At 41.4% G+C, this 25331-nt stretch overlaps 2 protein-coding genes across 2 annotated transcripts in view; one reads left to right on the top strand and one right to left on the bottom strand.

The window, feature by feature from the left end:
• Nucleotides 1-20000, bottom strand: part of tmem266 (transmembrane protein 266) — a 35190-nt gene extending 15190 nt beyond the window's left edge. The window contains exons 1-3 of the mRNA XM_074632947.1: nucleotides 19345-20000; nucleotides 17934-18043; nucleotides 10426-10614 (exon numbers count right to left, since the gene is read on the bottom strand). Of these exons, the coding sequence (XP_074489048.1) occupies nucleotides 10426-10614; nucleotides 17934-17947 (203 nt within the window). The 5' untranslated portion in view covers nucleotides 17948-18043; nucleotides 19345-20000. The remainder of the gene's footprint in view (nucleotides 1-10425; nucleotides 10615-17933; nucleotides 18044-19344) is intronic.
• Nucleotides 20001-22636: 2636 nt separating this feature from the next.
• On the top strand, nucleotides 22637-25055 carry nrg4 (neuregulin 4). Its single transcript, XM_074632930.1, has 5 exons — nucleotides 22637-22768; nucleotides 22989-23023; nucleotides 23112-23205; nucleotides 23382-23534; nucleotides 23698-25055. Exons 1-5 carry the CDS (start codon nucleotides 22761-22763, stop codon nucleotides 23768-23770), a joined length of 363 nt encoding a protein of 120 aa, XP_074489031.1. The 5' UTR covers nucleotides 22637-22760; the 3' UTR covers nucleotides 23771-25055.
• The last annotated feature ends 276 nt before the right edge of the window (nucleotides 25056-25331 follow it).

Below are 25331 nucleotides of genomic sequence, written 5' to 3'. Positions count from 1 at the left end.
ATGTTAGAATGACTTTGGTGAATAGGAATCATGGCCAAAACTATAAAAAAAAAATAATAATAAAATAAAGTTATCCTTCGAGGGGATTCTAGAAAGTGGCGTCATTTTGCAGTTGCAGCTGAACCTCCGGTGTAGCACACATCCATCGTCTCCATCCTTCACCAAGGTCAGCAGAGAGGCTGGAGCTGGGCCACGTTTTGTCAGTGCTCTCCCAGAGGCTAACCGGTGCACTCAACCCTCTGCACCAACTTTCAGTACCAGCCAACGGCAACAGATTAGGGGCTCAACACCTGGGGTGACAAAGAGGTGGTGGAGGGTAATGGTATCATTAGCAGATACCACGGAGACTTCCCCCAGCACCAATTTGTTCCCAAGGAACAATGTCAAACCCCATCTGCCAGTGGAGGAGAGCCAAGAAAAAGAAACATTTACCTAATGATACGCCTAACACACAGTCACCGGACATTTGTGGACCATTAGTTAAAAGAAGGAATGAGCAGCACGCACTCCAAGAGACACCTCACTTACCTTCAGGACTGAAAAGCATGATTTAACTCATACTGTGTAGAATCATAATTCATTCAGACCTCTCTCACAAGCCAGGCAGAAAAGGTATTAATTTAATAAACCTGTAAAGAAAAACCCTGTCTGGAAGCAGAGTAAATGGCAGTGATGGATTACTCCGAGCTCAGAAACTTAATTTTAGGAAAATCACTTTAAACCTTGAACGCTGAGGACCTGAAGTATTTATGAGGAAGTGAGGCTGCTTCGGTGGTGGAGTAAGGCAAGGAATGATATCACCTCACTCTCTCCCAGCGTCACGCCAGGTGCGGATCAAATGGGCAATACCTTATGGGTTGGTCATGCACAAATATGTGCGTGCACAGGCAAACATCACACACACACACACATTGTGTGAAGGGAATGAGAGATACAGGGTGGCATGTGCTGTGGACAGGTTCATAAAGACATCCAACAGGCCGGCAGCGGCAATACTGAGGGACGATCGAAGTGGGCCCGACAGCAGCGCAGAGCGAGGGGATTAGATCATGAGACCGATCAATAGTGGCCTCAGATGGAAGTAAAGGCATGCTGTACATGACGCCGGCTGCAGCGGCCCTTGCAGCAGACAGGACAGAGCTGACAGAGACGTCAGGCAGAGTGAAAGGCAAAGAGGAAGGTGTCCGGTCGCTCTTTTGGGACCAATTCACACAGACGGGACAGAGCTTTGGCTCCGGCCCCGGCTAAGTAACTCTCACTGAGGTGGGGAGCCTATCACAAGGAGCATCTCTTTCATTACACTGTCTCCTGTAATTGAGACGCGATAAAATACAATGTAAACTCATTAAGTACAAGTTAAATGGAAATTAAATCAGAGAGGTGGTGCTGTTTGTTTGTTTGTGTGTGTGTTTGTGACTTTAGAGATGGCGCGAGAGAGAGAGGGGAAGGGCAGCAAAGGGAAAAATTCATTCAGAAGTAATGAGTCTGAAAGACTCTATCAACCCGTCAGAGGTATTGATTGTAGCACAAATACACACAAACACACACACACAGAAATGCACACACACAAACAAGCAATGAACAGCTGCAAACACCAACCTCTACCTCAGTGTGTTTGCAAAGGAAAGCCTAAAATAGTGTCGCTCTGAACGACGCTGCTGTGTAAGGCCTCTAAATAATTGATTGGAACTCTTGATTGATGTCTTGATTGCACATTTACAACAGAGCACCTTTGCTCGGTGAAAAACTCCAGCACATTATGGTACGGACCTGTGGCAGCCCTCACACAATTACATTTGCTTCCAATATGATTAATCATGCTATGAGTCTAAAAAAAATCTCTACATGGCCGAGACTGATCACTGTGCCTGGCCATTCATATATTCAAGCACACCTGAAAATTAGGCTTTTGCAAAACAATTTAAATTATTTTAAGAAAAAAAAAAAAATCATATTTGTCACTTCAGTACAGTAGTTCCCAATCTATTTGGCCCATGCCAGACAAAAATGAAGCAGTGTCTATATGTGACGCTTAATGCTCAAAACATGAGTTGTGAGCAGGATTTTTAGAGACTTGAATAGGTGATCAAGAATGTAACACACATATATAGAAAAGTCAGAAAAAAATAATAATGTGACCTCTAAAAGGTAAAGTGTGTAGGATTTAGCGACATCTAACGGTATGGTTGCAGAGTACAACTAACTGACTCCGCTCACTCCTCCTTTTCCAAGACTACGGTAACGTGAGCCACTGAGTGCAAAACTGTGGTTACACTGTTCGCCTCGCTCAGAGGCCATCCTTATTACTTCATGCCTAGTTCACTCTACACGACTTTAGACCTGATTTTCAGCTCCCCGAAAGCCCCAAATCAGAGGCAAATCCATGTTGGACCTGACAGGGACTCTGGCCACGAGCTACAGCCAATGAGAGTACATGACACCGGTTGACGGGAAACCAGGGTGAGGAGGGGTTGACTGTAACAATAGGAACTGTATGTGCTGCATTTGCAACACAGAGCAACGTTGTTGTTTCACCTAGAGGAATAAATAATAAAAAAAGAGAGTGGGAATCGATGGAAACAGGCTATTTTGTGAACACGTGCCAACAATATCAGCAATGTGTCTCGCTTATGGTATCACGTCATTTACCGCGTATTTCTCGCAAGTTTTTGTGACAAAACGTAGTTTTGAGACCTCATCGGGATTTCTCCTGGTGAAAGATCTTGTAATGTGTGACCCCCTTGTCGCCGGTAGGTCATGTAGTGTGAAAACCATAATGACTTTAAAACCCGTTTACAAGACAGCAAGTTGTGTAGTGTGAACAGTACAGCGATCTGATGACTTTGAAAGTCATGTAGTGTGTAGCCTCTCTCTAGAGCAAGTGTTTGGTTTGTCTGTTCTGCATGGGCTACTGTAGAAACATGGCGGAGTCCGTGAGGAGGGCTATGTAGGCCCTATGTAGATATGAAGGGCTCTCTCTAAGCTAACAAAAACACGAGTCTTAGTTTCAGGTGATTATACACAAATGACAACATTATGAATATTACATACCATTTCTGCCAATAGATCCCCAAAATGTTACACATTGTTCCTTTAAATCATCTTGTGAGCGCTCTTGGGACCCTGGGAGGGTCCCGACCCGCAGGTTAGTACATGCCATGAATAAGATTTTAAAAATGATAACCTAAATATTTTCTGAAAGGTACTTCTGTTCTTGTTATAGAATATTTTTCTTTCTCCAGGTGGAGGACATCTCCTGACTCTCTCTGACTGTTAGCAGGAAACATGTGAACACTGGGGGAAAGCTTTTGAGTTGAAGGTATCGTCTTTGAAGGTGTAAGGGGCAATGCCAGGTACTACTCCGGCAGCATTTTAAAATGATACTACTTGACTCAGGTTTTCTGTCTCCTCTCAATTACTCTCTCTCTGTACTGATAACTATATAGCCCCGTGGTTCCTCCAGTATAAACTTCAACCAATTCACACCAATCTGCTGAACTCAGCAGGCTCGGGCAGGGGAAAATGGACCACAACTGTGCGCCTGCAGGCTACTGAACAGCAGAGGTTGGAGGACTTCATCCCATTCAGGCTGTTCAAACTCTCTACATTACACTTGCTCCTTAATTTACTTTATACACTTGAAGAGGCATTTCATTTAATCCCTGATATATGCATTTTTTTCCCACTCGAGAGCTTCTGCACAGGTGGGGCATCCGCTTAGATTGCTTGAAAATCAAGACAAATGCCAGCATAACAACTGGCTAAATCCTTTCCTGTGTAACCACTGCTGAGTCATCTGTGTTATCACAGCCAAAAGAGGCAAAGAAGCCCTGAGAGAGAGGAAAACCAGCTAAGCAATAAATATGCTGAATAAAGTGAAGTTATCATAGGTAATCAATTGTACATTTTACTTCCACGTCTCATCGCTATTAATCTCTTACAGTCTCACGCCTGGGGAATTAGCAAACACTTTTGCGGTAAATTAACAAATCAAATGAAAAGGCCTAATCGATTACAGGTGCCAATAAATAAAGTTTAGGCTTTAGCATTCCCTCTGAGTAATAGGTCAACAGAAATTTTTATCTTCTTATGAAAATGCAGCCAGCTTTCCAGTAGGGGTGGGAATCACAACACGATATTATCAGGATGTGATCTTATTGCGATTTCAAACATTTTGCGATGTGCTGAGTATTGAGTAGATATATTGTGCTTTATTGCGATTTATGTAACACAAGCCCTCGTTTTCCAAAATGTTGTATGGACGCAGATCTTTGCACGTGAAGTAAGTGATGGATTGTGTTACTTTCTTATAACTTGCTCAGAATTGGAAGGTACTTTGTCAAGCTAAGTGTGTTCAGAGTTGGCTGATTTTTCCGTGGAGCTGATTTAACATTTGTTTGGCCGTCAATGGTTAACGCCATCTGTGGATGGTGGCATGTGAGGTGAGCCCTCATGATTGTAGTATTTTTTTTAAAATTTAGGACACTCCTTGCAACGGTGGTGCAGTGGTTAGCACTAGCACCTCACAGCTAGAGGGTCGTAGGTTCAAATCCGGTTTGGGGCCCTTCTGTGTGGAGTTTGCATGTTCTCCCCGTGTTAGCGTGGGTTTTCTCCGGGTACTCCGGTTTCCTCCCACAGTCCAAAGACATGCAGGTTAGGTTAATTGTTGACTCTAAATTGCCCGTAGGTGTGAATGGTTGTCTGTCTCTATGTGTCAGCCATGCGATGAACTGGCGACCTGTCCAGGGTGTACCCCGCCTTCGCCCAATGTCGGCTGGGATCGGCTCCAGCCCCCCCGCGACCCCTAACGGGATAAGCGGTTGCAGATGGATGGATGGATGGATGGACTCCTTGCAAATTGCATGCGTCACATCCATGTCCTTCTTTTCTTCCTTGTGTAAAAATCCAAAATAAGTCCAGACGTTAGATTTAAACACGGACAGCGCATTTCTGATTTTTCTCTCTGATGTTGCCATCTTTGTTTTGACTAACTTCCTGCCAATCCCACTGACTTCACACATGACCGTACCAGAAAAAAACTATGCACCATCTAGTGGACTAAAAAAGCAATTGTTACCAAAAAGTTTAACCTGTACTGTATTAATAGTTTATATAATAAAAGATCTATACTTGACGTCAGTGTATCGATACAATATTACCACTCAAAACATCGCAATACTATGTTGTATCTATGTTTTCCCCCACCCTCTTACGTTCCAGTACAACCAGACCTTTCCACTGGTTTCCAAGCGTTATCAGCTATCATCTCTCCACTCCTTGCATCCTATACGCCGTGGTACAACCTAGCAGAGGGGACTCTGAGCCGGTCTTTGCCAGAGAAATGGGCCACAGATACTAAGCAAATGGAGATGGATGGGGCTCCATGTGCAGAGCAGCAGACAAGCTGTCCCTGATAAATGGGTTTTCACCAGGACACTTGATCTCTCTCGCTCTCAGCCTAAAAAGCAATCTCACACTTTGCATGTCTGTGAATATTAACAAACCCTCAAACCCTGCACTCAAATGTCATCTATTGTGTCGCACATGGTGCCAGGCAAGAGAGCCAATTTGATGGAGAGGACTGTTCCTCTGTGTGTTTGAAATAGAGTCAGGGGAGGAGGGAGAAATCCTGCTCTCTTTTCAGACATCCATCAACACAGAGCAGGTATAGTATGGCTGTGGTTCCAAAGCCCCATGAAATATTGCTGCTGCCAAGATTCATACTAGACTCTGGCAAGGTCCGTCTGTGATGTATTCTACAGTCTAGATGTTTTATTCCATTATACTCAAACCTTGAGTATTGTCAACCTAGGTTTGATTATGTGCATGTTGACATACTGCTTTATTAATGCATTTTAGAGACTCAAGAACTTTATTTCATTGGGGAAGTCTGAGCACTGTTGAGTAATGTAATCACTCTATAGGCTGGCCTGGGCTCACTTATCTTATCTAATATCTCTTATCTAATAGCCGACATTTCACCCGACACTGTATCAGCTAAACTGTTGCTGTCACCACGCAACGTGGCGCAGGGTTAATCCCACTCTACCGTCCAACATGAACAGATATGACATTCATCAAATGGAGCCATTTCCTTGTGATCTGCAGCCGGCAGCTTTGTGAATCAAAGTGTGGTGGAGGATGGTCGTCGTGCCTCCATCCTTCTCTTGATCTCCTCCACCTCTCCTCTGGTCAAAGCGGCAGGTTGACCCATATGAACCATCTGTCATTGCTGCGGTGCCTCACACCTCTCCGCCTGGCCCCTGGAGATCAACGGCATATGCTGCTACTGCTGCTGTGGGCAGCAGGCTGATCTGGGGATGATAACCCAGGACAAGTGTGGGATGTGCAGCACGGGGTCTGGAGACTGGGGAGATGCGGTCAGGATTAAGGTGGAGGAAAATCTCAACACACCACCTTGCTGCTGCACCTTTGTTTAGACAAGCTTTATCATTAAGTCCTCTGACTATGTCGTGATCTATGACATATTCTGAAAAGACTGTAGAAGACAGTTATTGGAGAGGATATTGGTGACAGCCCAGGAAACAACCACTCTGGCAACCAGGAATCATCTTTTGGTTGCCGAGCCTGAAAATATGGTTGCCATTTTAAGCAACCTTATATTTTGAGTAATTAAGATGCATTTATATGTCACCTTAATAATGAAAATGTGGAATAAAAAAAAGCTTTATTACAATAACCAAATAAAATTATTTGTAGTTTGTGTTTTATCTGATACTGTACTTTAAAGAATTTGAATCTTAAGTGTTATCAGTTAACGTGTCCACCCTCAAATCCTGGTATGCAAGATACCAGTAGTGTAGCTGTTGTCATGTTCTTCACACGTCCCTGAAAAATTAATCCAGCAAGTCACTGGTTGCTTGTTCGCTCGTTCTCTCCCTTTCAAATTTTGGTTTTCTCGACCTTTATGCCGATTCCCACCACAGAGCCAATGGCCCTTCAGCATTGAAGTCTTGCTGTGCGTTCCAATACCCATACTAACATACTATTTATTTTGCCAGAAAAAGATTTAGTATGTCCCAATCCATAGTATGTCAAATGCAGTAAGCCAAAATACCAGGATGTCCTACTACATCTGGTCGCATTTTGCAGTATGCAAGCCAGCATGCTTTTCTGGTTATTCTGATCCAGAATTCTCTGCGCAGCGGATATATGAGCAAGAGGGTCAAAGTTCAAGGCGCAGTAGTATGTCCCAACTGTATGCATACTGCATGCAACACTATGTAAGGACAGCTGCAGTACGTACTAAAAGTAAAAAGAAAAAGTATGCGATTTGGAACATAGCCATAGATTGTGGGTCCCTAACGCGACACCAACGTCAGCTTGTCCATCATCTCTACTTTCAGAGACGACCTCCAATCCGTCTGGATTCTGCTTAGACAGCCGAATCTCCTCTCACATATAGCTGAAGAGACTGCGGTGCATGTTTTGCGGTTTGCTGCCCCTATTCTTTATATGTTAAAAAGTGGTTGCCACTGATGGCAACCACAGGCCAAGAACTGGTTGCCAATTTCTTAAAATTGTTGCCAATGGCAACCTGGCAACCCTTACTGCCGAGCCCTGGCTGCATCCAAAACTCATTTTTGGCAAATAAAAATAACCTCTGATTAAAACAATAGATGAAACAGAAGCACACTCTATTATGTTGCTTCCAAATTTGAAAATAATTTGTTTTTTTGTTTATGCTTTGCACACACATACAGCTATTGTCACTAATTACACACGTCTATTATAGGTCTATTATGTTGGTTAGGTTGCTACAGTTTAATCAAAATACAGTAAAATGACAATGCATTAAAAGAATCTGATATTCTGTAGTTTTCAAAAAATGATCCACTATTTATAAAAGGCAGAATATTTTAAATAGAAATGAGACAATAATTAAGTGACCTAAGGTGGATGTGAAATCACACCACCCTCATCTTGGACTTTCCAGCAAGTTCTGGAGAAGATGGCGCTGCCAAAATCTATTAATATTTCCATCCAGCTCACCACTGCACAGAATCTGCAAGGACTGCGTGTGCCCCTTGTAGTCCGCAAGAACATCCACCTCCTACATAACCGCCCACGTCTCCTGATAAAGAGCCACGAGGAGCTGCCATGCAAGACTAAATGCGCATCTCTGGTGTGTATTCTTCTGCTCTTTTTCACAACCATTTGGAACAAAACAAAACCAAGGCCTCACTATCATAAGATTTAGTAATGATCCCTTTCTTTTCCATTCTCTGACCATTGTTATAAAGCTATTCCTTTGACCTTCATGCTTTTCCTTTCACCATGTCCAGATCCAAACCAAAGCACTGAGCAGAAGTCAATATAAACGTTACAAACCAAAAACAACAGTCAGGTTTATGATCAAATTGAAATTAGAATGCACCTGCTCATACATCTACTACCACAGGATAGAGTCACATCCACAAAATGACGTAACTAAGATATAAAAACATCTCAGGAATGTAAGTCATAGTAGCTCAGAAAACAAACTATCCTGCTAATCAACAAAATCAATGCACAAAGCCACTGCAACACAATGAAAGTGGGTTTACATTCTTGTACATAATCAGTGCTAAAATTAGCCTACAGTGTGCAGAGGAGTCTCCGTGACTACACATCCCGATAAACAAGAAAACAAATAGATGCAGAGCTGACAGAGCAAAGTGAATCAGTCAGCTCATTGCTTTGCCATTAGGGCTGTTGATAGTCTTGATTCATTTAAAATCTTGCAGCACACAACACATCCCGTCGTTGTGTCATTCCTCTGATGTTACACACATGAGTCACAAAGGCAGCCAGAAACTGTGGTGACGACCTGGCTCTGTTGCTTTTTCCAAGACGCGCTTCCAAGAGATGAATGTGTGTATGAAACTGTAATGACAGGTATGTCCTGGAATGCCTGTTACCTGAAAATCGGGAATTCCAATCTAAAAGGCTCATTGAACATGCCGTAACACCCACGTGGGTGTCAGATTACACACTGCTTTCACTAGAAGTTGAATACTTTCCAGCTTCCTGGACTCTGAGGAAGTATGTTTCTCTGAATGCCGCCTTAATTTTCATGATAAAGAATAGTCACATTGTTGACTTGATAAATCCCTCACAGACATTTCTTGACACTGCATGACTTTTTCCACTGCAAGATGCCAAATCCCAGGGGACCTGGGTGTCATATGGAGCCATATGAGAGTGCCCACTGTGATGATAATTTTGCTGGGCTGCCAGATCCTGCGCTCTGTTGTGGCATTGCTATGTGCGTCTTTTCTGTCCTTTTTGTGAGCGAGGCAGAGTGAGAAAGCTATGAGGTACGATGAGAGAGTGGGTGTTTGGGACAGGACCCATCTGTCCCTGCCCTCCGTCCCACAGAGCCATCGGCCCAGACCAGGCAGAGTCCGGCCGGACATGGTCAGCTGACACACCGGGGCTTGGATGGCGAAATGCCGGATGCTCTAATTAAGCTTATGCTGTTTGACGACTTTCTCTGCATGGATGCCAGCGTCGCAGTATGCCAAGGGGTTGTGAGTCACGCTTCCTGAGTGGAGAGCCATGGACACTTGCTACAGGGGTGCTCTAGCAGGGGCGTGTCCTGTCCTGAGAGTACTGAGCCTGCAGCATGGCGATATGGTGATAAGAAAACAACACGAACCCTGGACAAGCAGGCCTCGTGGACAGAAACAGCATCGCCACGGGGCTCTGACATTTCAGGGAAAGCGATGGTGCTAACAACACTCTTTGTTTTCTGCCAGAAATCGACATTATGAACAGAAGCCTGTCTGGTAGCGAGAAATTGCTGTGTCATTGAGCTGAAATGAACACATCAGTGGAGACATTGTCCATTTGACATGGTGACACTAATAAATTCACCGCCAAATATCCCCGACTCGCGGACTCTAATATAAAATGAGGGGTGATTCAATACGCCAGGTGTAATTACCATGTGCAATAACGAGCAATGGAGAGAGTGACAGCAGAGCTTTTCTCTGCCAGGGTAGATTATAGATTGTAGTAATTGCAATTCTGCCTTAATTATGGATGTAGCACTTTCACGCAACAAGCAGAGACAATGTCTCCGACGACACATTTCTGGTATCTTCCTAACTGTGATGGTAAACATCGGGGACATCACTCAGTATGTAATTACATTTTGGGCTTTTTAGTATATAAATTAATTATAGAAATATTTCATTGATAATTATGCTACTATTTTTTTTCCAGCATCCTCAAAATGTATGATGTTTGATATGCTTCAAATGATAAAAGTGTTCAGTTTCATGAGCTTCACGTCCCTTGAACACAGTGCTTCTTTCTACATGCTCAACTTCCTCACTGCTAGAGATTGTTTTACTGACTGGTGGTCAAAGTATCAAGCAACAACAGAAATTGAAGAGTGAGTTTATTTATGGGACGTACCCGTCTCTGTTGTCCTCTTCGTCCGGGTTCGAGATGAGCTGCGATCCAGCTAGGGATATGTCCAGGGCGGCCAAAGGCAAGTCTCTGTAAGCGAAGCTGACCAGCTGGACAGGGGCCACGCACTGGTTGTCCTCCTCCACCTGCTGGGAGATCACCTCCAGGTCTGAGGCTCCGGCCTTGGGAGGAGCCCTATGGTGCACACAGACACACACACAACCGGCATTAGAGTCAGAGGATGGATGTGTTGTCAGTGTCACCCATGGGTGGTTTCGCATTTATGCCTCATTAAACTGTAGCTAAAATGTGTACCTGCATGTCGTCACCCTGTGTAGTGGTGTTAAGTCTTCAGCAAAGATAATGAAGTGCAAGGTTGTATGGAAGTGTGCCGTTTATTTGAATTAGCCAATGCACGTACTTGGGAAATGCTCCCGGTAGCAGAGTGTGATAATAACTACTGGGACGACGCTTAATTTTGATGAATGAAAACACAAACATGGTGTGAAATTCCTTGTTTGCAGTGTTTCCTGGCACACTCAACAAGGGCACATTTACCTGGCAAGTGATGACAAGCGGATCTACATTTCTCATTAGCAGAGTATGCAGCGAAGTCTCAAGCCACAGTAAATATGGCAATTTGTATTCCCCAAATATGGAATTTTTAACAGTTTCTTGATTAAAAAGATTATAGATATCAGCTTGAACAACAAATCATGTATACTTTACATTCTTTCCGACTACTTTCCAAAGCATTCATTGATGTTCCATTCATCACTACGGACTGAAACTTAAAAACTTAAAACTTGCTTGAGATGAGTGATCTATTACAGTAAACAATTTGGTGCATTTGCCCAGCTGCCAGCAGTTACCATTTGGAAAACTCTCCCTGTTGGTGCACTCAAGGATGTTCCAACACCTGATAATTCAGAATCGGTTGCCTACAGAAATGGCAATTTTTACAACATTCATTATTTCAGCTTTTGAATTTCTGAAAACATAGTTCATGACTAATAACATGACTGTATTCTAGGATGGTTTACCTACGTTTCTACCTGACAGAATAATGAAATAAATGGAAACCAATGGCTGCTTGAAATCAATATAAAAACCTATGGCATGGGTCAAAACATGCATAATCTCTATAAACAGATTCTGCATTCACACGTAGAATCTGAAGGCAACGGGACAACGTTTTGGCGTTGTAAGTGTTCTGGTTTCCGTTGTAGTATTGACCAATCACATTCGAGCAGGATTTGGTTGAATGCAGATAAACAGTCCATGTGGAACGCATTGGCTGAAATGCAATCTCCAAACCCACTGGCGATCGTCTGACCATGATTAAGCTTTTTATTGGTTTATAATTAGCTGGTAAACTGGCTACTATTCGTCATCTCTCAACTCAAACTCCAGTCTCGCATCTCAAGTTGCTAATTGGTCTGTAAACAATGAGCAGCGGAAAAGAAAGTCTCGGCCCGGATATCCGCTGGCTACACCAGAACCTTGAAATATAGCCCCCCAGAGGCTTATCCATCATGACACTGATAGCCGATGGGTTCCCAGATTGAATGCAAAACTAGCAGTGTCATCCTAGAACATTTTTCAAATGGGATAAATGACATTGGAGGGCACTGAAAAGCTTGTTTCAGCTTTGTTTTTTTCCATTTTGATATATCCGCTGTATTTCCTCTGTGAGGTTAGCTATATTCAGCAGAACCGGACAAAGTGTCATTTTATCGGTCATTGAGGTCCCTGTAACTTAAATGCCCAGGGAGGGCTGCGATCCTTCGAGCTCAGCCAATAGCGGACAAGGAGAAGTCACCCTGGAACAGGAGTCTCGCATGGCTTGGCAGCCGTCCCAGTGCAGCCAGTGTGGAGACATCAATAACTCCAGTGCTTAACAGTGGAGAAAGGCATTGATTACAAGACAGAGGGAACAAAGGCCATTGGCTTGGTGAATTCTACAACCTCTGTGCTGGAGGTGAAACCGAGTGGGAGAAGACAGTTAGTAGAATATCACTGAGCAGACCCACCTTCCTGTTAAATGTTAATGTAGGCAGGCCTGGAAAGGAAAGTAGGTCTTTTTCCTGACTTACTTCTTGACTAATAGCGGTTTAATGGACTCCCTTGAAAGGTTATTTTGTTATTCTCACTTGAACTATATTGTCTTAAAATGGCACAATCGGGCTGTGGAACACAAACTCTCGTGTCCTCACTACATGAAATAATATATAAATATCTGATCCTTTCGTTATGCGTGTCGTGCTAGATGTGTTGTTTAGCCTGAGGGTCAAACGCCCATATATTAACATGCTCGCCACAAAACACGCTTGCGCATCCCAGTGTTATCTGTGGACTTGGCACCTCTGACCGACCGAAACAAGGAGGACGTTAATCAGTCATGACAGACACAAACTGTTTAGTGCATCAAAATCACATTTCCAGACAATCACGGAGCGGGCCAGGAGCCATTATGTACAGAGCCCAGTGGAGTGGCTGTTTGCCATCCTGGGGAGGGAGAGGAGGCTTCACATCTGAACACCCTGCTCCCTTCAACCACGCAGGCAAGGACAGCCAGTAGCATGCTAAAGGCCGGGATCTTTATAGAGGCATGTGATATTAGCAAAACGCCACGGGGAAGCAAAAAGGTTAACATAGAGCATGCATGGCTGGAGGAGAAATATCGCACCCATACAGAGTAAGAGCCAAGGCTCATCATGAAGCACAAACATGCTTCTACATGAGCTAATGTTTCTAAATGCTGGTCTGGTTTTGTTCTACATGGTATTGTTCTTACAGCCACTTCTTAAGCTATATTTTAATGCAAAAGACTAAAATAATTTTACATCACATCACTATACAACCCTGTCTCCTACAAAATATGTTCCCATACAACTAAACTGCATTTTCAATTATGTTTTGAGGGAAACGTATTTTCTCCTGGATTACAATCACAGTTTTTAACAATTTTAAACACCTGATTAACGTAAATTAAAACAAAACAATAACAAAAACGCAACAAAACTACTTGGTTAGGTTTAGTAAAAAAAAAAAAAAAAAGCATCATGATTAAAATAAGTGAAAGTTGACTTTTAGTTTCACATGGTACGCGTTCAGAGGTCTTATGGGCAAAAGTCTGTTTGTTTGACCCATCCAACACCCAACCTCCCAAGACTATCATTACAAACGTATTTGCAGTACGTCAAAAACAAATGTAATCAGCGACAAAATACATTTCCCTCAAAACGTAATTCCCAATGCAGTTTCGCTGTAACGGAAAACAGGACTGTAGTATAAGTCACCATGCAGTGATCAATTGATATAAAAAATAATATAATAGCCAGCTGTGATCTCTCCTTTCCAGTTCTAACTCTAACATGTGCCATTTGTCAAAACATGACAGGCATAATATTATTATTATTTACCTTGAATACACAACAGGTTTACATGGTTTCATTATTAATAATCTCGATGATGTGACTCCTCTCATTTGCCTCGACTTTTTACAGTTACAACAAAGTATAACCCTCCATTCAGAGACACTCCCCAGTAACACATTTCTTGGAAATATATACAAGAATGCCTTTTTTCACTTGGACATTTTCAATAGGAACATCTTCTTGGCAATACTCAGTGATTCCATATAGATCTGGAGTTTAAATGAATCTCACTTGTAATCTATTCTAGCCTCAGTTTTCTGCAGCCGTTGGTGAGAAAGATACTCAAATACCACTGAAGAAGTCCAATACTGCTGAACTCAACAGAAAGTAAAACTAAAGCATATTTTTTTTACTCTGAATACTAGCACCAGCGCACATAAAGGAGGTTCAAATGCTGACATAAAATACGTCAGGAAGGAATATGTTAACTTGCAGAGCTGTAGCTGGGGCCGTGTTAACCGTCAATCGAGAGAGAGTCTGTTCATCGTTATATGTAAAGTTCAAAGTAGACTAAAATCAGTGTACAATTCTTCTTTCTTTCTTTTTTAAATTCAGGACATATTAAATGCCTCACAAAAGTGTTCAAGTTATATTATTTTGTATTTTACTTTATAATAGTCTTTTGGGATAAGAGGTAGCTGTGGCTGAGTGGTCTTTCCTTCAAATTCCCCATAGTGGCTGTAAAACTAGCTGACATGTCCTACAACACAGCCACCCAACCTTCAGCACTCAGGTGTGATTACACAGAGCAGCTATACAACTTCCCATGGATAAATAAACTGTTAATAAAGTCAAACTAAACATTGACAATAGTTTATGGTCACTATAATGCGATGCATTCCAACACAGGACAACAACAACAACCATCAAACAGAGTATAATAGCTATTCTATCAAGGTGATAAGGGGTGAGATTGATGCTTGTCACATTATATCTTAAATCACCTATTCGGAGCAATACATCCTCTGCTCCTGTCACTTCAGTGGATTTTAAAGTGCAGCCTCAGCATGAACTGGTGGTTTGCAGAGGGCATCGGTATCATTGTCATTCTGAGTGCTCACTGCCTTGGGATTTCTGGCCAGCTGTCTACAACCCAGCCGCTCTGTCTCACCCAATAAGTTTGTATACGGACACTTGGCTACTCCTCGGTGCACAGCAATTCACTGCCCTGATATCATCAGGGAAGTGGGACCAATGTGCCAAATCATTTATATGGGCATCGTCCAGATTTCCCAGCAGCAACAGCAGCCCTGACACAAACTCCCAACACAATGGTACATTTGTAAGACCAGATCTTTTACGCAATGCCTGCTCTTTCAAAGTCCAAGGGGAAATTACAGCAGTTCACAATTCCACTGCATCAATGAAGACTGAATGTGTTTTGTTGGTCTTTGGAGTCTTCTTTTTTACTGTTATTAGAGAAAATGCGCTTCAGTTGTCGTTTTATGTCCACATCACCTCAATTAACAGGCAGAGAAACATTAAGATTTACTCTGTAGACATCCCAACAGCAGCATGCAAGTAACCAACAATAACTATGTTGGATATGGACACACAGTAACACTTTAAAGGGTAAGGCAGTCATTCTATATTTTTCTCATCGTCACAAAAAACCTATGGAAAGGCCAACACCAACAACGTTTCCGCAATACTTTCTTACTTCCCTTCCCTGTCTTTGGTACTCAGTCCCAAGTCAATTTATTCCCACTGAAAAAGTAAATCTTAAAAATGCATAGTTTCATTTAAAAACTAGAATTACAGCCTCGCGGTTGTATGCCTCCGACAACCAGTCAAGTTGCAGTTTACATCCATGTCTGTCCAGAATATTATCATTTTATCTTATTAGACATTTGTGTGACATTGTCATAATTAGCATATGATCTCTTGACTTACGGCTGTTTTGTGAAGTCACAGTGACCATCAAATTCTAATCAGTTCATCTTCGAGTCCAAATGAGCGTTTGTGCCAAATTTGAAGAAATTCCCTTAAGGCGTTCCTGAGATATCGCGGTCACAAAAATGGTACGGACAGACAGTTAACCTGAAAACATAATGCCTCCGGCCACGGCTGTTGCCACCGTGGAGGCATAAAAAAGGGCAAAGTCATTTCCTAAAACAGATTTGCACTGTTGTTTTTAGCAAAGGTTATTCAGACAGGAGTAATAATGCATTTGTGGGGGACTATTTTCAGCCGAGGATTAATACACATTCAATGCACTTCTGAGTATTTACAGCAAAAGGACGGCATATGGGATATACTTAAAATAAACTGCAGTGTCCAGGTTCGTCATGATGGAGGAACATGTCATCCTGAGCAACAGTGAGGCTCATTGTTGTGTTTTTAATAGTTTTTAGACAACAATGGAGATCTGCTGCACAGAAGAATAAGAATAAGAATTGGCTAGACAGACAATATTTGTTTGTAGGTAACAATTAATTGGTGGTTTTAGTCTTTTCATGGGATTTGTTGACAAGAATAAGATAAAATACAGACTTATTCTTTAAACCATGTAATTTAGTGATTGAATATCTTAAAGAGGAATCTGTGTTTGTTTTGTACTATTCTATATTTTAAGGGAAATCACTAAATTATACTTGATGAATTGATGGTTTTAGCAAATTACATTGAATAATACTTTAACACCATGACACATTATAGCCTAAATATTTAACTGTAAACTCTGTACTGGAAGTACTGGAAGTACACAGCACATTGCCTTTTATAAGACTAGAAATTCTGTTTATCAATGGATACTTTAAATAAATTCAATAGATCTGCAATTCCAAATTTCAACACAGACACATTTAAAAATCAGAGTGATGAACATAAACATAGACAGTTGCTCAGCAGTGACCTGCTAATCAGCAGACTTTATTCTAGTGATTAGAGAGAGGGCTTCATTATGGAGAGAAATTATAAGAGCAGCGGGGCACTGGATCACGTGACACTGAGGTTAGTTACAGTAAATGTTAGCTGACCCGTTTCAAAGTCACTGGGATGTGGTGTTCGCTTTGTGTGTGCTTTTCACAAACTGGAAGAGCATTACCGCATCAGTGTTTCTGTATCTGTTGCGTTAAAACTTCTGCTTGTAAGGCTGTGAAATGTTTTCAATTTTCTCTTTGTATACTGTTTTTTTAATCTAAACTGCAGACAGACATAGAAAGATGCAACTCTTTTTTTATTAAATTGTTATGTGATTAAAATAAAACCTTTTGAATTTGTTGTATTTGAGCATCTAATAATTTCCCCATCCCGCCTCCCACTGTTTCCACAGCAGAGATGCTACAGGGTTACACAGAGAGGGAGGGAGAGAGAAAGGGGATTTACAGCAGCATCAAGTCAAGAGAGCAGGGGTGAAAATAACTCCAAAGACCTTTCTCTGCATGAGAGTTTCCCATCTGTCACATCACAGCGAGTCACCGGCATTCAGCAGCATTACATCATTGCCTTTGTACTAACCAGTCAACACATTCTCTATATTATCTGGTTACAGATGTTTTGCACACAACGTTGTCCTTCAAATGGAAATCATCTGCACTAATCTGCTGGTCTGAGGGGCCGGACAGAGATATCTCTGCTGGTTTGAAAGCAGCATCCTGTGCCTTTAACCAGAAGATGCAGCTGACTGAACCCATTTTGCATTCACCCTTCACTCCACTCTACTCCACCTCCTCCCACTCCACTCCACCATGCTCCCTCTTTTCCCCTTCTCTTAGCCCCAACCCTGGCTGTCATCAGAATGCAGTGGCTGTCTGGAGGACCACACACAGAGTAATTATTAATAAGAGAAGATGACAAGTGAACATCCCTCCTGAATGCTAAGAGATGCCAGTAGGAGACTGGAGACGGCTCGGCCAGCGTCTCACACTCTGAGACACCGGACGAGGCCGGGCTCCGCTTTCCCGCTGATCCCCCTGTTCAAAGTCATTCGCAGGAGGGGTGATGAGAATATGCAGGTCCCATTCTGCTGATCATGCCCTTTGCATAAGACTGCGTGTTTGTAAATAGAGATTTAAGATTTCACACTCTCTCAGACATGGTTTCAAACAAGGCTCTGGCAGGTGTTATACTTACTGGGGGTGGCTCATGTTGAGGTTCTTGTTGCTGCGAATAGACGTTCACGCTAAATGACCCCAAGTGTGAAATGGGATTTCACCACTGCAGAGACCTGGCTCCTACCACACCTATGGGAAATAGAAAAAGAGCAGTGTAATTACTACAGAAAAAAAGGAAATCGTGAAGCAAATCATCTATTAGCTGAGGAAGATCATGAGATATGATTGAGCAGCAGCTTTTTTTTTTTGCCAACTGCTGTTTCCAAGGTCAAAAATGAATCTCTAAATCATGAAACATCTACTGTATATTACAGTTGAGTAACACACCTGCATGCAAAATTATCCATGAAGTATCAGTGCTTGTGCTTTTTCCTGAAGGCGCCCTGTCCTAACTTTAGCCATGCTCTGTTCAACTATTTTCCTGGGGAGCACTAAACTGTAATGGATTTTAAATCTCCTCCAATATACGCTCCGCTCTGTGAATCAGGGACTGAGGAACATCACACCTCTTGCATAGCAAGTACAGCAGGATGCTAGCTCTTTGTGCCACGGGGATAGAGAGCCATTGATGTCCAAGTCCGTTCAGTTGAAAAGCCCACTCCAGCTGCTTTGCAGGGAGGCAGACATGACATGAGCAGACAGGGGAAGTCACATACACACTATAGCCACTGACTTAACATGAAACGTCTATTATTACATTTGGGGTAGTGTGTGTGTGTGTGTGCGTGTGTGTGTGTGTGACACACACACAGAGGTGAGGAGTCAGCATCCACAGCCGCAGCAGAGTAATGTAGTGAAGCACAGCAGATTAAATGCTACTCAGGATAAATCAGCTCAGGTTCATTCAAGGGCTGAGAGTGACACTGTTTCACTGCAGCACCCAAAAATGAGTTTTTTTTTAGCATGATACTCAGAAAAAAAAAAAAAAGATATTGATCTGGCCATCAGATGAGCAGAAAGTCACTTAACAATGTGCTTCACTTTCTGTAAGGAATCACCACATAGAGGATGACCAGAAAGGCTAGAATGGATGTAATTTAATGCAGAGCAAAGTATTTCTATAGACTTGAGTAAATCACAGTATTAAGAGAGACTGCATTTCACAATTAGCATCTTGAGCTGCCACTTATTACTATAAGTACAGTCTATACAGTGAGTGCTTCATCAGTGGAGGTGCATGTCCACAAAAGGCACTACCACTATATTTCATTTCACCAAACAAGCACTATGCATGAGCCATCTCTGTCCAGGCTTTTCTGCAATTTCACCTGATCAAGATGCATTTTGCAATCATTTCCCAGCTACATACATAAACAGTTATGGGTGCTGTTAACATTTCCCCAGCACTGTGCTTAGAGGGCCACACAGTCTCATTCTTGCTCAAACCAGCACAAATGCATCAGCCTCGAAAAAAGAAGATACACACTAACCTCTTTATGTTTTTCTACATTGTGTAAAGTGTGGTCGTGACTGCTTTGCCCTCGCAGTGATGATGGTAATATCTCCCTGCTCTGCTCGCAGATGATGATGATGATGGTGATGATCGGATCTTGCTGTGTGTAAGGCTGCGATTCCCTCTTAAATTTGCGTTGGCCAAGCAGCCGGATCGCCTCGCAGAAGAAGACAGTGCACGATGAAAACACCTACTCCGGACTGGAAGCAGCATCCTTCAGAGGAGAGACGACGACGAGGAGGCTGTGACTGAAATCAGGAGGATATAACGACATCTTCTTCGGAGGAGGGAGGCATAATAATGTGCTTGCAGGGCTTCCCCCACAATCACACCAGGGACTCCATGTGCCCGATGATAAAAGGAGAAGAGGAGAAGAGGCTCACGACCAGAGGAGCTGTCCAGGTGCTGAAAAACTGGGATTCCAGCTGCAGCTCCAGATGTGTGACGACGAGCAGCGCCGTCAACGCGAGCTATAGATTTACATGCAAAATAATATCAAATATGTAGAGTCTATATTCCTATCCAAGCCTGCACACATCCCCTCTTTTCTCTATGCCACCCTGAAAGCGTCGACGACGTAGAAAAACACTCTCGCTTCACTTCACCTCTTTGAGCTTCAGAGTTCCTCGCGATAACAACCCACCCGCACGAAAAACACACATCACTAATACTCTCTTACAGTGACCTCAAGTGTTTCTGTGATGCCTGAATGAATCTGCAGTATTTAATGACATTTATCAGGTGATAGCCTTGCTGAGATGTTCCTAAAAAATGTAGTGCAGGAATTAGGCCTCAGAAATAAAGGATAAGTGGAGAATGGCAACATATCTGTGTTATCATTTGTATTAATACTATCACGTTCTATTAGAGAACCCATCATAAAGAGCTTATGATTTGTAACCAATGGCTCTATTGGTGTTTAATAAATAATTCACCAAGAGATCAGTAAGTTACACTCATGGAAAAATGGAACCTTTTGGGTTGCCAGGATATTAAAGGTCCCATATTATGCTAATTTTCAGGTTCATACTTGTATTTTGTGTTTCTAGTAGAACATGTTTACATGCTGTTATGTTAAAAAAAACAACTTTATTTTCCTCATATTGTCGGCTTGAATATGCCTGTATTTACCCTCTGTCTGAAACGCTCCGTTTTAGCACATTTTGATGGAATTGTGATGGAATTGCTACAGAATTGCGTTGCTAGGCAACAGTTTGGGTCCATGTGTACTTCCTGTCAGCTGATGACATTCACATACACTGCAACCACGAATAAACTGAGACACATTTAGAATGTTTACATTTAAAACTGTGAAATGGCCTAAATATTGCATATTCGTGACATCACAAATGGACAGAAATCCTAACGGCTTGTTTCAAACGCACAGTTTCTGAATGCGGGCTGTGTGTATTTCTCCATGGATTGAGTGTTTTGATACTTTCACAGTATTTATTTATCACTTAAACCCAATTTATAATATAAAAGACATGAAAATCTCACTTTTTACAATATGGGACCTTTAATACTATCACTTTCTATTAAAAGACCCATCATAAAGAGCTTATAATTTGTAACTAATGGCTCTATTGGTGTTTAGTAATTATTTCACCAAGAGATCAGTAAGTTACACTCATGAAAAGGTGGAACATTTTGGGTTGCCAGGATATAAAATAAAAATCCCTCCCTATCAAATGACACTAAACAGAAATGTCCATTTAGCATCCCCACAATGATTATTGATTGAGGTCTATAGGCTGTAACCTGCAAAAGGCCTCTAGACTGCTCAAAACACAATTTCTCAATAAGAAATCAACAGTGGTGGAAAATAATTAAGTACATTTACACAAGTACTGCACTTAAGTACAATTTTGAGGTACTTGTACTTGAGTATTTCTATTTTAGGCTACTTTATACTTTTCACTTCACTATATGGGGACACTACAGGTGAATAGGGTAAACATGTTTTACTAATAGATATAACAAAACGTCCACAGTTCATTACTTACATTAAGGCAATTATTTTTTTGTATTACAAATTTTCAGAAATTGTATGTTTAAATATGCAAATGAGGCATTATCTAATGCTAACTTTTGGTGAATTTAGGAGAAATCTACTGACGCAAAATGTGTATTTTGGATGTTTTCTTTCCACTTGTCTGAAAGAAGACATGTCATGGAAGCAAAATGACCCCAAATCTCAAAATTGACCAGTGCATGAAAAACAATGTTTTCGCCTGTAGTGTAATGGTTGCTTTTCAAATTAAGATTTTACGTACAAAATATATGTTCAGTTTAGACAATATCATCTATTGTTACAGATTAAACTACCAAAGGTACTGTATATGAAGTAGTTAAAATGAGCTCCACCTTGACCAACGACAACATTAAAGTGCCACTTTTATATTAATACATCAATGATAATGATTCAATAATATAACACAGAGTAGCCACTCTACATTATGAATCTTTTACTTTAAGTACATTTTGTTGCTAATACTTCTAATAGAGTAATCCTAGACTAACACTCATAAGGTTATCAACTATTCGATTAGTTGATTTAAAGACAGATCAATCTTGTGTTTACCAGAGATGTGCTCAGAAGTTTCTTAGAAATAAAACGACAAATAAAAACAACTAATCGACCAAAAGAAATCTTAGTTGACTAAGACCAAAATGACCGATTAGTTGACTAATCGACTAAGAGGGGGCAGCCCTACCTATATTTTTACTTGTAATGGAGTATTCTTTTAATGTGGTACTGCCACCTTTACTTAAGTACATCATTTGAATACTATTTCCGCCACTGGAACAATTAAAAAATGACCAGTTGATGAGTCAACTAACGGTTCTGAGTGTACAATTATCCCAGCAATTATCTGTCTGAAGGAAGTGTTCTTAAGACTACGAAAAAGTTCCCACAATTCTATTCATGCCTTCTTCGCATACCAATCATTCAGTTGTTTCTTACCAAACCCAGACATGCTGAGCTCACATGCACAACAGGTGAATAGCTCAGCCACAAGACATTCCTCATGATGCAACTAAGCCTCCAAGAACAAAAACAAAATGTAATGTACTCCGTCTTAATCTTCAGTAATCTATAAAGTCTCACACAGATGTCAACATTGTCTATAGCTCTATGTATTGCTCACACGTCACTAAGTGACACCATTTATGACACACTTACAAAATAACCTAGGTAGTATCCTGACGTTTACCTTGCCATTTACAATGTGGACAAACTGCAATCACAACATTTTTTCAGGCCAAGAGAGAGACACGCCTACATGAAAGCGTCTTCAGAGCTCCAACAAAAAGCAGTTAGGAGCTATTGTGAAGCGTCACTATGACTCACCACAGAAACCTGCACTAACTATCAAAAGCTGGGATTTCATGAGCTGGTAAGGACGGATTTTTTGATTTATTTCAGTCAGGGTGATGATTCCTTCCTCTCACAACACAATATTAGTTTATGATGCCTTTCAGATTTAAGAAACTGTTTATATACGCAGCTTTGTTTTCATTAGAGGCATCTGAAACTTCTGGTTATGCCATGATTGCTTTCATTGTGGTGAGAGATTACTTCCTTTTCTGAGACGCGAATGTTTCTTCTGTTGTCAGGACACAGCAAGAAACAACTTTCCTGATGATGGCAGGTAATAAGAAAACTGATCAAACGAAGCAACAAATCATTTTAAAAAGTGACTATTCAGCTCTCTAAAAGTTGTTGTCATGTCGGTGTAGATCACGGAGACCTGTGCGATGGGCAGGAAGCCACCTATTGCATGAATGGAGGGACGTGCTACAAAATACCTGCCATGAATACACTCTCCTGTGTGTAAGTTAAATAAAGAAAACTTCATTTCAATTGTCTTTGATATTAGAATGAGTCTTCAGGAAACTTTAACTTTTATGTTGGAATATCTGTTGTTGTCACAAGATGGCATTATTGTTGACATCTTTCCTCTGTGCTGACAGACTGCCTACATTTCTGTATGTCGTATCTTAATTCAGGTGCAAAGACAATTTCAAAGGCAGCCGATGTGAGCAGTTCCACCTCTTCAGCTCTAACCCCAATGCAGGGCAAGCTGGGTTAATGGCAGCCGTGATCATTGTTATCGTCCTCATCTTAGTGGTACTGGCAGTTGCTATCTACTACATACGCAAGTAAGTACATTATGGATTTAGGATAACCAAGTGTTCTCAAGCTGTCTAAAAATAGTATTAGAATGTGGAAGTGTCTTATGTGTTATATAGTCTTGGTATTATTGTTCTTCAGCCAGAATGTATTCTTTGAAAGCTAATAACCATTACTTGTGTCCACACGCAGGATGTTGAAAGCCAAGCAACAGAGCCGACAGAACAATCCGCAACAGTATTGGAAAGTAAAACCCAGAGTATGATATTTCTTCTGATGTACACTTGTTTCTCTTTTGGCTATGTGTTGGGTGCGATGATGATATAATTCTCAGAGATGAGTGTCACTTACCTTATTGGACTTGGTACTGTTTTGGGTGTGACTATAAAAGGCCAATAGGCAGGAGAAAAATTGCTGCACTGACCTTAAAGCTGAAGTCAGTAACATTGAGCAAATATGAAAAACGTATTTGTATAAAACGGTCACTATATCCTGACAGTAGTGCATGTTCCTCCTGTGCTCCTGATGGCATTTGCAAGATTTCACAACACCGAAGGAAAACAAATAATCAGAGCCGAGGAGTTTCTCCGATCAAACTGTCAAACTAGGCAGCGCTGATCAAATATGAATCAATATTTTGTTAATGTAATGCCTATTTCTCGCCTCAAATATTTTCAGAAACATTTTAGTGAACTGTTTAGCTTTAAAATGAGAAAGTTAGCTCTGGCTGGTGGACGGTGCTTTGTTGTGGTTTGATTGTTTTCAACATGGGACACAAACTCTCCTTTTATAGCTGAACAGTACACTACAATGTGTTTCTGAAAACATTTGAGGCGAGAAACAGGCATTACAGTAACCGAATAGTGATTCATATTTGATAAGCACTGCCTGGATTAACAGTTTCATCGGAGTTTGCCAGTTTTGCGAGCAGTGATCGACAGCTACCCAGAGACAGCTCGGCTCTGATTGGTTGATTTTATTTGGGCGCGGTAGAAACTGGCACTAAGGGCACATGAGGACACAGACGAACGTGATTTTGTTCCGTCTGTCTCATGCACTACTGTCAGGATAGTGACAGTTTTATATAAATAACTTTTTAATCATATTTGTCAAAGTTCCCAACTGCAGCTTTAGCTTTCAATCAAGTTTCAGTCAAGAGTTGATTAATCGTCTCATGAGATTTCTGGAGTCCACGCGGTTTGCTATGAAGGTGTAATTCATTTACACACACACACACGCACGCACACAAACAGGGTGTGAAACAAGTGTGAGTGGGTGGGAATTGAATCACACCTTGCACAGTGGCCTTTTTAACACAGCTATGAAGTTGGTACTGGTGTTACTCGTGTTAAATCACATTTCAATCTATGTGCTTTGCCTGAAATGTATTTACAAAGCATATTTGGATGATGTAAAAATATTTTGTGAAGTTATATTCTAAATATTGAACTTGAAATATGGAATTATGAAATAACCCCTTGTATCAATTACTGAATATGCTCAGTATGCTATTAGTTAATATTTTCTGTAAATATATGCAATGATCCCTACTGAATGACTCGACTGTGTGATTTCTGGTGGGAGACTAAACACACACACACACACACACAGTTGCATTTGTATACTTTAGAGGATCCTGATAGTCATCCTCTAGACCTAACCATCAGCACTTCATTCCTAACCTCAACCTTTAGCCTATTCTTAACCTAATCCTAAATTTAATCGTAACCCTAAACCATAATTGCCCCTTGAAGCAGCCAGAACTGGTCAGGGTGACCTCGCTTTTCAAAAATGTCTTTACGCAGCAGTTTTATAACTCAAATAGA

Source organism: Sebastes fasciatus, chromosome 4 (assembly GCF_043250625.1).
Source record: "Sebastes fasciatus isolate fSebFas1 chromosome 4, fSebFas1.pri, whole genome shotgun sequence".
In the NCBI taxonomy this organism is placed as follows: domain Eukaryota; kingdom Metazoa; phylum Chordata; class Actinopteri; order Perciformes; family Sebastidae; genus Sebastes; species Sebastes fasciatus.
The sequence above is the reverse complement of the archived record's forward strand: the minus strand, read 5'-3'. Positions and strand labels throughout refer to the sequence as shown.